The 14,175-nt window shown below is 41.0% G+C and overlaps 1 protein-coding gene across 1 annotated transcript in view; it reads right to left on the reverse strand.

The window, feature by feature from the left end:
* Positions 1–14,175, reverse strand: part of fstl5 (follistatin-like 5) — a 253,793-nt gene that overhangs the window by 61,974 nt on the left and 177,644 nt on the right. Inside the window, exon 8 of the mRNA XM_050042857.1 lies at positions 11,694–11,814. Coding sequence (XP_049898814.1) covers positions 11,694–11,814 — 121 coding nt within the window. The remainder of the gene's footprint in view (positions 1–11,693; positions 11,815–14,175) is intronic.

Consider the following 14,175-nt stretch of genomic DNA (forward strand, 5'->3'; position numbering starts at 1 on the left):
TCTTTGTGAAGAGGAGCACCATTGAGGCATTATTGAAAACAATAAGATGGCTGCAACATTTCTGTTCAAGTACTTTTGTCAAACTCTGATGGAAAAAACGTTCATCCAGCTGTATTGATGCTACACCATCACAGCTCATTTCTGTACGCTGTATTCCATTTACATTTGTTCATCGCTCAGACCCGATGTCACACATTCTGTTGCTCTCACTGGTCGAAGGTAAATGGACCTGCACTTATATAGCGCCTCTCTAGTCTTCTGACCACTCAAAGGGCTCTACAATGCATGTCACATTCATCCACACGCATTCATACACTGGTGGTCGAGGCTACCATGCAAAGTGCTACCTGCTACCCAGCTTAAACATTCAAACACATTCACACCAATGGCAAGGTAATCTGGGGTTCAATATCTTGCCCAGTATCTTGTTCATACTTCAGCATGCAAAGACATGCTGTCCCTACTTCAACCTCTGCCAGGTTGTCCTCTTATAGGTGACAGGCTGTTGTGGAGTGATCAAACCACAAATCTTCAGCTTAGAGAACGACCTGCTCTACCTCCGGAGCCACAGACGCCTAAGTGACTCAGATCCATGCCAGAGAAATGCAGAATTATTACAGTATCTAATCCTAAACCCTACCACTCTTCACCCTGGCTGATATTACAATTGTGCCTGGGGGCATTTTGGTCCACAGTCGTTAATAACTCCTTTTGGAAACTGAAAATGAACGTAGAGGTTCTAGACTGGTCTGCAGTGCCAGGTTAGAACACTTGACAAACCACAGGCAGACCACTAACCACTGAGGATTAGACTGACACAGTTGTAAAGGCTGTTATGAGTTGACTTACAAAGACAACTCCTACATCAGCATATTTTTTGGTTGTTGTGGAAACTGACCGTTTTCAGACCAACATTAAATGACTTCTCATCCAGGTTGGTTGTACAGTATGTTCAGTCTTGACCTTGTGGTGGTTGTTGTAGATGTATCCTGTAAATGGTGTGGTGCTTAATTGATAAAGAAAAGATTGTGCTGTGAGGTGTTGCATTGTCTCAACAGTGTAAGAACACTAAAACTATTCTTTTTGGTGAATTTAATAAATGTTATGGTCACACTGAGTGCTGTATCTCTACCTCTCATAACTACTGTTTAAGAATGGAGCTCGTCACTTCTCATTTCAATCTCAAGCCTGAGAAGAGATTCTGAAAAAGCTGTGACACTACCATTTGCATTGTATTAGCTCTTATGGATTTTTCTGTCAGGTATCCACTCTGAATATCTGGCTTACCCATCTCTACTGGAAAGATGTGACTGCTGTCCGTTTGTTACTCAGGGGGATGGAGGTGGGGGACGGGGGCCTGAGTAGGAGACTTGTGTAGGAGGAGCCGAGTTCTATCAATGTGCAAAATTCCCACCGGCGGCCCATAGAGCTCAATAAAGGTCATTCCTTAGTTAAAGGCCCATTATTTGAGAAAAAGCTCATGTCAGTGAATTCCCTCTGTGACTGTGAGCGTGGGGGAGAAAGTACATCCTGCGCTGCTGTAGACCTCCATTAATGATATTGCACTTCCAAGTGGTCACTGATAGAGGTCAATAAAGTGTTGTAAATTATTAAATTCCCCCCAAAGGTAGAATGAAAGAATGAAAATATGGTGAGCAAAGAGTAAAGAAGTATTTAATTAGAGGATTGTTTGAAAAAAAGAGAACACTCAGAAGGTTTTGGATGCAAATTAAGATGTTGCATTAAAATGTATGAAAGTTATATTAAATGTATGTAATTAAATTCTAAACAATTGGGAATTGGGATAATTGTTGTTTTACGCTAAGCACAGTTTGCCACTGACGGTAATTAACTCACTACATAGCAAGGTTTTTAAAAAAAAAATTTTTTTTTGACGTGAGCTACATTTATGGATGAAAGTTAAATAAGAAATATAACACAGGAAGATAAAGTTACAGTGAAACTGAAGTCAGAGCGCGTATATCTTCAGTAATGAGGCAGAATCCTTCAGATCTGATGAATCAAAAGTGGCACGGTTTGACGAAATACCTTCCTTATTTTATGTTTGCTTTTGATTCTATGTTTCCTTGTTTGTTTACATGGCTTTTGTATTTGCTTGAAATGCTTACTGAGGTGACATTCCTTCGATAAGCCTCTAGGGTTTTATTAAATCTCACCTGCACAACTTGCTTCTTCTTTTGTTGTTGGATTTCTGCTGCTTTGTTTCATTGTGCAAAAACAATAAATCAAATCATATCAAACAGTTGTCTTCCACTGGCACCTCCCTAACCCACGTTGTTAGATCAGGAGGAAGATGGAGAAATTAATAAGTTAGACCTCAACCATTTTTCTCTTGGAAATGTTTTTGCCGACTGTAACCAGTACACGGTGCTGGTTCGAACCCAGGGTGGGGGAGCCCTCCTGTGTGGAGTTTACATGTTTTCCCCTTATCAAGTGTGGGTTTCCTCCAGGTACTCCGGCTTCCTCCCACAGTCCAAAGACATGCAGGTTAACTGGTGACTCTAAATTGCCTGTAGGTGTGAATGTGAGTGTGAATGGTTGTCTGTCTCTATGTGTCAGCCTTATGACAGTCTGGCGACCTGTCCAGGGTGTACCCCGCCTCTCGCCAATGTCAGCTGGAACAGGCTCCAGCACCCCCGTGACCCCCAACAGGATAAGCTGTCACGGAAAATAAATGAATGACACCAGTACAGCCTCTCTCTACTGTGATGTTGCTCTGCTAGCTACAACGACCAACACACCGATGTGTAGCTTTATATGTTAGCGCTTGATGCCCCAAATTATTTTTGATTTTATATAAATATGTTTGCCAAGAGAAATCTTAACAGGATTCATTCTGCAAAATGTCTCACTGTGCCTTTAAAAATGTTCAAAAGCTTTAAAAAAGCTGAGGTGCTTCACATGACATTGGGACCTTTAGGTGTTGATTGGTTTTGTGTCTTACAGTTCATGCCTGTGACATCATCAGACCTGCGGTAGCGAGCGGGTAATGAGCTGGCACACCTGATGTTCATTAGCTCTTCACCTCTACCTGCTGCTGCGGATGGTTTTACATTAAAAAGTACAAAGTACAAATATGCCTCTGACTTCAAGTGACTCCGCTCTTATACACTGATGTTCAATGAAATTAAAGGACAACATGAATTATTGATTCAAGTATTGAAGGCAATTTAAAACGCTGGTGGCATCCAGTTTTCTGCTTGAAGACATCAATAAACGTTCTTCCATCTCTCACAGTAAATCTGCATCTTTCACCAGGTCTCTAACAGCCTTATTAGCTACAGAGAGCCATGAAACTCTTCTTCCCCCTCTAAACAGGAAAAGGGTCTTCTCTGCCTTTTTGAAAATACCTCACTTACACACTCCACCAATGTGAATGTGTAAACTCAATTCCTGCGTGCAAATCAGCGTTTCCTTTGCCCGGACAGTCATGAAAATGAAAAGGAGCGAGCCGGTCGGTGGGATTTTTCCACTCAAAACTGGATTCAGACAAGATGTGAGAGAAGTCGCATTCTGATGTGTTTCTGAGAGTGTCAGGAGAGCCACTGCCAGGAGAATGCGACACAGCAGGGCTGACAGCTCCATCATAAAGCTCCCCAGCCAGTCGTCAATCACTCAGCAAGGCTCCCGTCGGCCATGGCGCTCTAGAAGATGAGCAGGCGTGCAAACACACACACACATATAACACATGAGAGCAAAGAACACACATACACCATGGCAGGAGACCACTTCACCATCACACAACTGGGAGATTTCCAGCTGAGGCTGGCAGACCTGTTACAGCTCTTCAATCAAATTCAACTTGGGGCTGTTGCTGAAAAACACGGCGGTCATAACCGCTGCACTGTGAGAACTGACCAGGTAACCATGAACAGCGCACACTCCAAACAACACACATGATGCTGTGCCCTCTCTATCACATATATACAAACACTCAGTCATACACCACCCTGACGTGCTGTACACACACACTGACGTTCACAGACACACACGCCATGACAAATATGCTCACACCGTGATGAAAGCCTCCTCTCTCAGTTGTGATTACTCTCTCACCTTCGCTTCATGCCGCCCAGGGACATGTGGGAGTAATCCAGCTCAGGCAACAGTTTTATCCGGAGCCTGAATCCAATGCATTACATGTACATCACATATCCAGTGAAGAAGTACTTTTCAAGGGTAAAACAAAAGTAAAAACTGCTGGAGCTGTTCTAAAAAAAATCTGGGACAGAAATTAAGAAGCATAATGGATCTCCAGGGAGTTTCACTGTACTGTGTTTGCATGCTCTGTCTTTTTTACCTCGAAGGAGGTGTCATCGTCTGTGTGCAACCACTACTTCCACCAAGGAGGGGATGTTTTGGTTTGGTTTGTTTGTCAGCAGGATTACGGAAAAACTACGACCCCAGTTTTCATGAGACTCAGTGGAAGAGGGTAACATGGGCCAAGGACAAACCCATTAAATTTTGAAGCGGTTTTGAATCACGGGGCAGATACACTAATTATTTTTCACTTTCATTAACACTGTGAGATAGACCATTTGGCCTTGGTGGAATTAATTTCATACATCTTAAATTCTAATAGACGATCCTTATGTTGTTCTACTTGCACTGGGAAGTCAGATATTCCAAGTTCCCGGACAGAAATTTCAACTTGAACGCCCCCTGAAGTTGGATTTCCGATTCAGAGAGTCAGACCAACCTCACCAACGCCAGCCTCATAGTTCAACATGGCTACTCCGCACATCAACACTAATCAAAGCTGCAGTAATGTATTGTTTTTTAGCACGTCTGTCTTATTTTTGTCTAATTGAAACAGTAGTACACACAGTAATATCCAACTTCTATCTGTGGACATGTTGCTGTGATGCACAAAATACGGCCTAATGTGTTGTTATTAACTGGAATTGTTAACAGTGGCTAACTTGCTTGAACTGGCCTTGCTAACAACCATCTTAGTTTTCCGACTTGTAGTACTCAAACATTCTCAACTCAGGTGTCACGTCATTCCCAGCTCCGACTTCCGAGGTAAATGTAATGCAGTATTTAATTTGCTTTTTTTGTCTGAGTCTTAAACCTTAACATATTGCATTAACTGTCACATAAAGCTAAAAGGGATTATTTTCTGTTGACTGACTAATCAATTAATAGACTAATTGATAAATAAACAAATTGTTGCAGTTCGAGTTCCTCTTAATCACTGCTCTACCTGTTTCTTAACTGTTATCCACACCCTGCTGACAAAAAGCTCATGTCCCCAGGTTGCACATACTCTCTAGAAATACAATCTGGCATTCAAAGTCAGTACACTGTCAACAGTCAGAGCCTTTCTCTCATGCAAAATGCAGTCACATATGGAAAACCCTGTCGCTGAGTATTTACAAAACAGTTCAGCAACTCTGGAAAAAGCAACAGTCCAGCCCTGACCAAAGGCTCTGGTTCCAGAGCTGCTGCTGCGTGTTGAGGTGACCTCAACCACTGTATATCTCCTTGCTGTGGCCTCACTCTAGCTACTGCTTCCCACTGGAGATATGACATCCCAGGTCCCAGCAGCCAGTTTTTGCAGTGAACCATCAGCACACAACATCCTTTACCTGCTACATACTGGTAACAAGGTAACAAGGCCCCATGGGTATAAACTGAATCACAATCTTTGTTTATAACTTCTGGGTAGAAAACCTGATCTTCACATACAAAAAATGAAACAGTGCTGAGCAAACGCTGCCTAAATTAGTCAGTTGTTAGCAACCTAGAAAAGGCGCCACCCAAATAAAGTCACTTTAAGTTTACATCATATTTAAAAGATTTTAACTGCTTTGCCTCGCCGTCAAGACAGCCCTCAGGCGGCTGTAGGAGACAGAGCAGATTGTCCACTTAGCGGTTCGATCCACGTCCCCTTCAGTCTGCATGTCAAAGTACCCTTAACAAGATACTTGAACAAGATACTGTGAGCGCGTGTGAATGTTTGTGAAGCCTTGAGTGCTCAGAGGACTAGAAAAGCGCTATACAAGACCAAGTCCCTTACCAACAGGAAAGGGAAACTTCGCAAAACACAGGAGTTGCTAATCTACCGCTGCCTCGATCAGTTAGTGTGTAAGGTTAAACAGTGAAAATATTTCAAATGTAGCATACACTTGAAACTGATAGCCTTTTTTAGGTGGCTAAAATATGAATTGCTGTGGTCCCCGTGCATAGCTGTATGTTGCTTTTCCTCTGTGCTGCTAAATTTGGTTTATTAAAGATGCTATCAAAGCAACACTACATAAAATTAGCAGAAACAACAGATAGGTCGGCACATCTCAGTTAACTTTGAATCTTTAAAAGTTACAGATACGGCTGAAAATGACAGCACAAATAAGCAAGTTTGCTGATTTCATTTATCTCTGCAACTCAATCAAGTGCCAGTTGTCTACCTGGAAGTGATTGTTAGTGTGAGTGTAATGTCACTGTGATCGGCTTGGCCACCAGGTGCGTCAGTTCTGAGTCCCTCCAGGAGTTGTTAACCCCAAAAACATGACTGCCAGGGTTGCAGGGGCACAAAACCCCCAGCAATATGAGGTGCTAATTCTCAGAGGGTATAACTAACTCATTCTCAAAAAACAAACAAACAAAAAACAGTGAGAGGGCAATAATGAATGACACTGATAAACAACTGGGTATGTACACTGCATCAGTATTGCATGTGTTATGTATCATTAATATCTGCAAACAGCGGGAGCCACCTTTTGAAAGATGATGCTGCCAGGCAGAAGTAAAACAACATTAGGACCCACATTGTTTCATTTTACCCATCAGAAATACTTAGATTTCAAATTATCTTTTTCAAAATGAATGCAGCTTCCCCGAGTGGAAAACTAAATTTATTTTTCCCACAGCAGAAGAGGTCGGCGTGTTTGACGATTCAAGCAAGACTTTCATTAATTTAGCCCAAACAACGATTTGTGTTCTGCTAAAGTGGCTGGGAGAGTGGACAAACTTTGCAGCCACAGTACAAATTAGATGCAACTTTATTGATCCCTGTGGGTAAAGCGGGGTCACTGCAACAAAGGGCTATAGATTAAAGAAAAAGGAGCCGACATAGCACACTGAAGATAACAAATAATCTCAACAAAATGAACATCTCGAAGATAATAGTGTACAACGAAGAAAGCACTACAGTGTGTTCATCAGCATAAGGCAGACAGCACAAACAAGCTGACTGTCAATAAAAGCACTCGGACAATGCACAGAGTGCAAGTGTAAAATCCACGGGGGACATTTTGATGAGTCAGTGCGTGTGTGTGTGTGTGTGTAAGTGGGGAAAGTAGGGATTAAAGCCCAAAACTGCTGAATGATCCTCTGCACAAGCTTACAGTAGAGACCTTTCTGCTTCACAGGGAAATCAAAAGTTTCTCTAAAAGTACCTCCAGTCTAAATTTCATCAGCTCCTCTGAATAAAACTTCAAATAGTATATATCTTGTCATTCTCATGTGGCCTCAGAGTGATGGACAGCACTCTGAATCCAGTTTCTCAGAATTACTCGTTTTGCAGTTTCTTAATTGAGTTTTAGAAATTTCATGACAGGGTGATAAGCTGCTCCTTGGAGACTTCACCCCGACTGTGAATGTGAAATTCATAGTCTGCAGTTAAAAAAAAAAGGTCATCTGAAAGTTTCAGTATCAATTACGACCAAAAGTCACGGGTCTCATGAGATTCGCTCTGTTTCCGTAAACACAATACTTGGTATAATAAGACCTGTAGATCATTGCAATTAACCTTGGAGTGATCTTTTAGAGGAATGATAATGAACTAACTGTCTGTCAAATGTAATAAAGACGTGGAGCTTTCTACTTAGCCACATTGTGGTTTATTCACATTCAACTCATTAGGACCAGAAAACAGGCTCATTTGCGCAAACTCAATCCAGCTACTACACCTTTGCCCTCTCTGTTCGCTCTGATTCAACATTCACATGGCAGGTTCACCACACTGAAGACTGGCCCAAACCAATTAGCAGGAAGTGGAATATAAAACTCTTCACAGACAATGGGTATCAAGGCTGACTTCAATTACACGCCTATAGGGATGCCACCAGAACCGATACATCAGCATCAAGTTGATGCCAAAATTCTGAAAATATAATGGTACTTGTTTTTCTCCCCTCCTGTAGGTACCAGGGATGCAATTACTCCGGACCTGAAAGTGTTACAGTCTATACATCCTTTTTAATGAAGAGTAAGTTGTGACCTATTTGTAGCTGGTACAGCCAAAAGGTCAGTGGTAATTTAATTCCCAAAAGCTAATGACAAACTATTTTAGCAGTACTACGTGTGCCAGGAGACTAGGCACAATGTGATTTTGCCAAGTAGGACATGCTCCTGGATCAACGTCCCACATTGCATTCCAGGACCAACATTGCAATCATCCTATTTGCTTCTTCAGAGCTAAGCTAGTTTTCTAAATTCACGTTAAAACAATTAAACACAGTGCACAGTAACCCTAAACAAAAACCTTACAAGCAACTGCAGGGTCAGCAAGTTAGCTTGCTAACTAGGCTTGTTAGAATATTAGCGAGTTAGCTTGCTGACTAACAAGTAACAAGTAAGCTTGCCAACAGACTAGGATATTAGCGAGTTAGCTTGCTGACTAGGCTCTCTATGCTAGCAAGTAAGCTTGCCAGTAGAATAAAATATTGTTCAGGGTAAGGGTAATGTCATTTTGCAGTTGCAAAGATCTGCTAAAGACACATTTCCCTCCTTTTTAATAGCCTATTCAAAACTATTTTTTTGCAAGACTGCAGTGCTCCTGTTGAATGTCGACCATCACTGCCATGCTGACCCTGGATAATTTGTTTGTTAATCAAGAACCATTGTTATCATCTCTACCTGCATAATAGTTTGGCAAGCTTACTTGTTAGCATAGCATACTATAAACTCGCTAATATTGAGGTCTATTGTCAAGTTAATTCATTAGCATAGCCAAAATAGTCTAAACCTGCAGTGGCTTACAAGTTTTTTATTCAGAATTACTGAGGGTTTTGTTAAATTGTATTAACTTCAACATTGGAAAATTAGCTTAGCTCTGAAGAAGCACAAAGAAGTTTTGACAGAAGCGCAGGAGCAGCACACTGATGATGTCAGAGGGCTGTGATTGGTTGATTGCAATGTTGGTCCTGGAACGCGATGGGATGTTGATCCAGGTGCATGTCCTACTGCCAGAGACTAGAGTGCTCATACACTCATTCACAATACTTCACTACCCCTTAACAGAAGTACAGTAAGCAGTAAGATGTCACACAAATGAGTTCTGTCAAGCTACCTGCCAAACATTTCTGTCCTGTTATAATGCATTTGATTTTAAAGCAGTAAAATTGTGTTGTGGATATTGTGTTTTTATAGGAAACATTAAAAAAATACCAGAACAGCACATGACAGCTTCATGAGAGCAGCATGGTGTCACTCAGTGTACCCATTTTTTTTTGTAGTGTCTCCATTAATAAGGAGAGCCATCCACAGCTATTCACAGAAACACTCTGTTTTGAAGTACTGCTGGGGAGGGACTCTTTTGGAAAGGACCTTTGTATCCCAGGAATAAATACTTAAAGCAATAACCCAATTTATTTTACTAAAAGTGGATTTCCACTCTTCTACTGACTCTAATTTGCCGTATTCATGTTTGTGAACATACAGTCAGGAGCTTTTTCTGTTAAAAAAAGGACTGGTGTACAGGTAGTACAAGACCAGAATCACCAACAACTAGCATAAATTAAAACAAACAGAAGCTGAAGCTGGTGCAGTGCTTGAGCCATTAGACAAAAAAGAGAGTGCTAAAACTCAAACTTCAAGAGAAAATCCAAAGAAAAAGATGTCACAGTGTACATCACTCTGTCTGACTTAAAGATTTGAAGATTTTGCTCACAGATAAAAGCTGTTGGAACAAATCCCTCTGACCAATGACAACAGACTATTATAATCGCTTTGCCAGCACAACACAAGTCAGTAAATCTGTACAATAAGAGCAAATCTATCTGTCTTTATGTTGAGCTGGAATCTAAATCTTCCATCTGACAGCCATATAGTGGCTGATAGACCCCAAAATACACCAACACTTACCTCAAGAAAGAAAAGAACAATGTAAACGTGTTTTTAAAGTATCGCTCACAGTGTTAATTATTAAAAGAAAGAAAAAAGGTCTTCAGGGAAATCAGAGATGTTCTTTCTCATCTTGGCTGGAGGAGCGTGTCGGTGTCTTGTCTGACTGATAGCAGCTAGTCTGGCAGTGTTACACCGTTGGGAACGAGAGACAAAGTAAACTAACCTGTCTACATGTCATGGGCAGACAGCGTGTTGTTAGTGATACTGAAGAATTAGGACCACAGCAGCATCTTACTGGGCTGAAGTGGCATTTGCAGGTATGTTTCTATTAATGTGCTGCAGCTGAGCAGCTCATTAGTTATCTATCCTGCAAACTGACATTAGCAGAACACTTTTTGTTCATTCAACAAGCTGACATGATGGACAACGCGTATGATCGTGTTTGTAAGTCAGATAAGAAAGTGACTTTAGCAGGAAAGCTAATGTGGTTTGTTGTTCAGAGTCTGTGGCTCATGTGTTGTGTAGCTACTTTCTAACTCAGTGTGAAAATGTGGTCTTCCTATTTGACAGTCTCTCCAGGATTTCGCTTGCTTTTTTGGGATTGTTGCTGCCTGAGATACCTGATTTCACGGCGGCCTTTCTACAAAACTGCAATGCACGTTGTGACATTTTTAGGCTTCTTTTGTCAATGAAAATGAGGGGGCAAGTGAAAACTGCATAAACAGTTGTGATGCTATCTCAGACTGGAGCCTATTATTATGAGCATTCAATGTCTCCCTCAGAATTAGAATTTAGCTGTTGAGCTAGCCCTCATTCAACCCAGTGCTGAAAGACCGTCTCCTTTAGCCACTTTCCTTCTGCTGTCTCTGCCTGGTTAGCACAAGCTAACACAGCAGCAACGGCTAACATCCCACATCAAGCTGTTAAACAGGCCAAACAAACTCCAACCATCACTGAAACTGCTCAACTTTCAAGCGCCAACATTTCTGCTTTCTGATTTGATTGGCTGTGTTGAAATAAGGTCTCCATCTACTTGGACAGATACCGAACAACGTTCTGTTGGATCGATGCAAAACTTGGGACCTCTATCATGAAACCAATAAATACAATATTATCATTTTTCTGTCTATTTTTTTTCTCAAAGGAGAACAGAGCACATACAGTATGTATGCTGTGGCATTAAAAAAAGTACTTGACTCCAGTTGTACTTGTGGGAGGAGACTTACGAGCTGATGTTTAGGCATCTACTACAGTAATCATAGGTGTAGATTTTTTGGGGGAAGCAGGGGAAATGTCCCCCTCAATATTCAAACATGCGAATTTGTCCCCCCCTCCACCCAAATAAAAGCATGGAACCAGCAGAGGACTTTTATTTTTAAGGAAAAAAAGACATTTCCACCATGAACTGATTAAGAAAAATTCACTAGAATACAAGAAATTAAGAGTCTGATGCTCAATCTTTCCTAGAGGGAGGACCGAGAACTGCAAACTCCCCTTTTCATTTGTCTCCCTCCTCCTTTTTGAAATGAAACCTACGCTCTTGTCAGTAATGACATAATTTGAATAAAAACATGTATCATGTCTTTGTGGCAGCCTCTTACCATTCACTTGAAGAGTGTGAATCTGAAAAAGTTTCTCGTAGCCATCAGCATGACAGGTGTAGTTGCCCATGTGGGTCGTGGTCACCTTGGTGATGTACAGTGAGCCATCATCCCCAAAGTCCTACCAGAGAGAAAAAGAGAGGAAAAAGTGTTAACGGCTGACAGAAAGTATCAGTGGTTTTGTTCCAACAGTGCAGCAGTGATGTTTGAAGGTGGAAGCTGGAAATGAACAGTTTCAATGTGAATGAAATGAGCCTGCAGCGTGCAGATGAGACGATAAACATGTTTCATAGCTAAGCAAATGAAAAATATCACAACTGTCCAAAAAGGCACACTGTAGAGCAATGTCCATCAATCTCAGTCAGAAGTTGAAGCCATTTGGTGCCACAGAAAACAAATGAGGAAAATAACTGTTAAAATTCACAGTTAAGAAAAATCGTTTTCTGGTTCGTGTCATTTTTCCAATCAGAGGAAAGTGATCTGATGGAAATGGTCTCAGGCTATAATTGATTAGCATAGAAATTACACAGTGTTAGCTGCTTTCAAAACAGAAACATGGAAATATAGTGCTGCAGACACACAGTCAATCAAAATAACTTCTGCTGCTCAGTTTAAACGTCACTGTCACTGAAAAGGCCAGAATGATGGTTGTTGCACGTCCACCAATATACAAAACATGTTGCACTTCAATGATGCTCTTCGATTCTCAGGTGGCCTCTTCAAAGCACAAAACATGTAATTAAACCAACACCTATCGATGAAGTGAACTTATGTAGGGCTAACTGAAACATGATTATTTCATGCTGTGTTGTGGTCGTTGAGTCCGTAAACACAAAGAAAATGGTGCTGAAAAGAGAGCAAACTGAAGAGTAAGTTTTTCAGCTGTGGCACAGAGAGAAGCCCCCAAAGCTAATGAGCCCACTGCCGGTGTGCCGGTGTGATGAATCCATCTGGCAAAGAGCGAATGTGTGCCACCTTAATAAGATCACGCTGCAGTAAAAAAGCCATCTTAGCAAGTCATTATTTTTTTTTGTATTATATGGAGTGTTATGGTGATATTATGTTCATACAAATATAATACCATGAATACACTGCATGAAGAGGCAGGGGGCTGATCGTTTCCAACAAGAAGTCAACATTCTCTGTTTTGGTTCAAAGTAAAAATGTTTTAAATTCTACTTCTTCTTGCAAAGTTAAGAATAAAACCTATTTGTCAAATCTCCTGTGAATCATAAATACTCAAGAGTAGTCTAAGCTGGTGAAGAGCAGCCTGTCGGGGTATTAAATAGCTGCAGTGCAGAGACAGAGGTGAGCATACGCCTTATGAGAAATGATTTTTTATGACAGTGGAATACAGTATTGGCCATAATGAATAATGTGCTATCTGAAGCTAAATGTAATTCAGATCCCATCTCTTCCCTGCTCAAGTAAGACTTTATTTTGTTTTCATTTTAGCCACATTTCTATACTTTTCTCCCTGTTTATAGCTTAGTACTTTAGATTGTCATGTGTTAGTTGCTCGTTTTTCACCAGAGGCCCCACGATACGATACGATACGATACGATACGATACGATACGATCCCAATACATAAGTCACGATCCAATATTACTGTGATTTGAAATGCGTTGCAACATGCTGATGTGATAAAATATACTGCAAGGTATTGTGATTTATTATCTTTTTTCGACTGTAAATTGTGTCCCCAAAGTAAAACTTTGTCAACATCAACTGTTTTTTTTAATACAGTAGTTAGTCTGTTCGTCTGACTTCAGTCATATCTTTTGCACCAAAATGTATCTAGTAAACTGAAAAAGCAACTAATTATATCATTCAAGAGGGTTACTAAGCGTTTAATTTGTATTTGTCATAATAACAATTTACATAATAAAAAAAAAATCAATACTTGGTATCTGTGTGACCATACGGTATTGCCATATTACGGTGATTAGCTGCGAACAAACCCATACAAATAGTAACCCCTGTTTTTTTTAAAAAAAAACCTGGGTACAAAAAACTGATTGATGTTATCGTCTGACTGGACAAGTTTCAATACTCACTGGTACCACTACCTGAGTTATGTCAGTTGATATCTAATCTCTCAAGACAGATTCTGCAATTTACATTGTAGAATCTGTCGGCAGCCCTGTGTGAAAGACGACTACAGAGGGGGGGAGGGCGGGGCTTTGAGTTTGAACGATGCTGCGCTTTAGCCAATCACAATGGAGGGAGCGTGGCCGAGAAGTGCAGGTGTCCCCAGGAAATATGTACCTACAGAAACAGCAAGCTCCGCGTCCATAGCGACCGCTCCACCCAAAACGCCGTCTCATCGTGAAAAAAAATATTTTTTCCAGCGGATGTCTGAGTTACAACATGATTGAGCTAACTGGAGTAGTTTCATGTCGTATCCGACAACGGGAGGCTTTTAACAGATGACGTCCTGATGTTAGCTTTGCTAACTGTCCCTGTCAGCTGCAGCCACTG

Source organism: Epinephelus moara, chromosome 4, assembly GCF_006386435.1.
Source record: "Epinephelus moara isolate mb chromosome 4, YSFRI_EMoa_1.0, whole genome shotgun sequence".
Classification (NCBI taxonomy): domain Eukaryota; kingdom Metazoa; phylum Chordata; class Actinopteri; order Perciformes; family Serranidae; genus Epinephelus; species Epinephelus moara.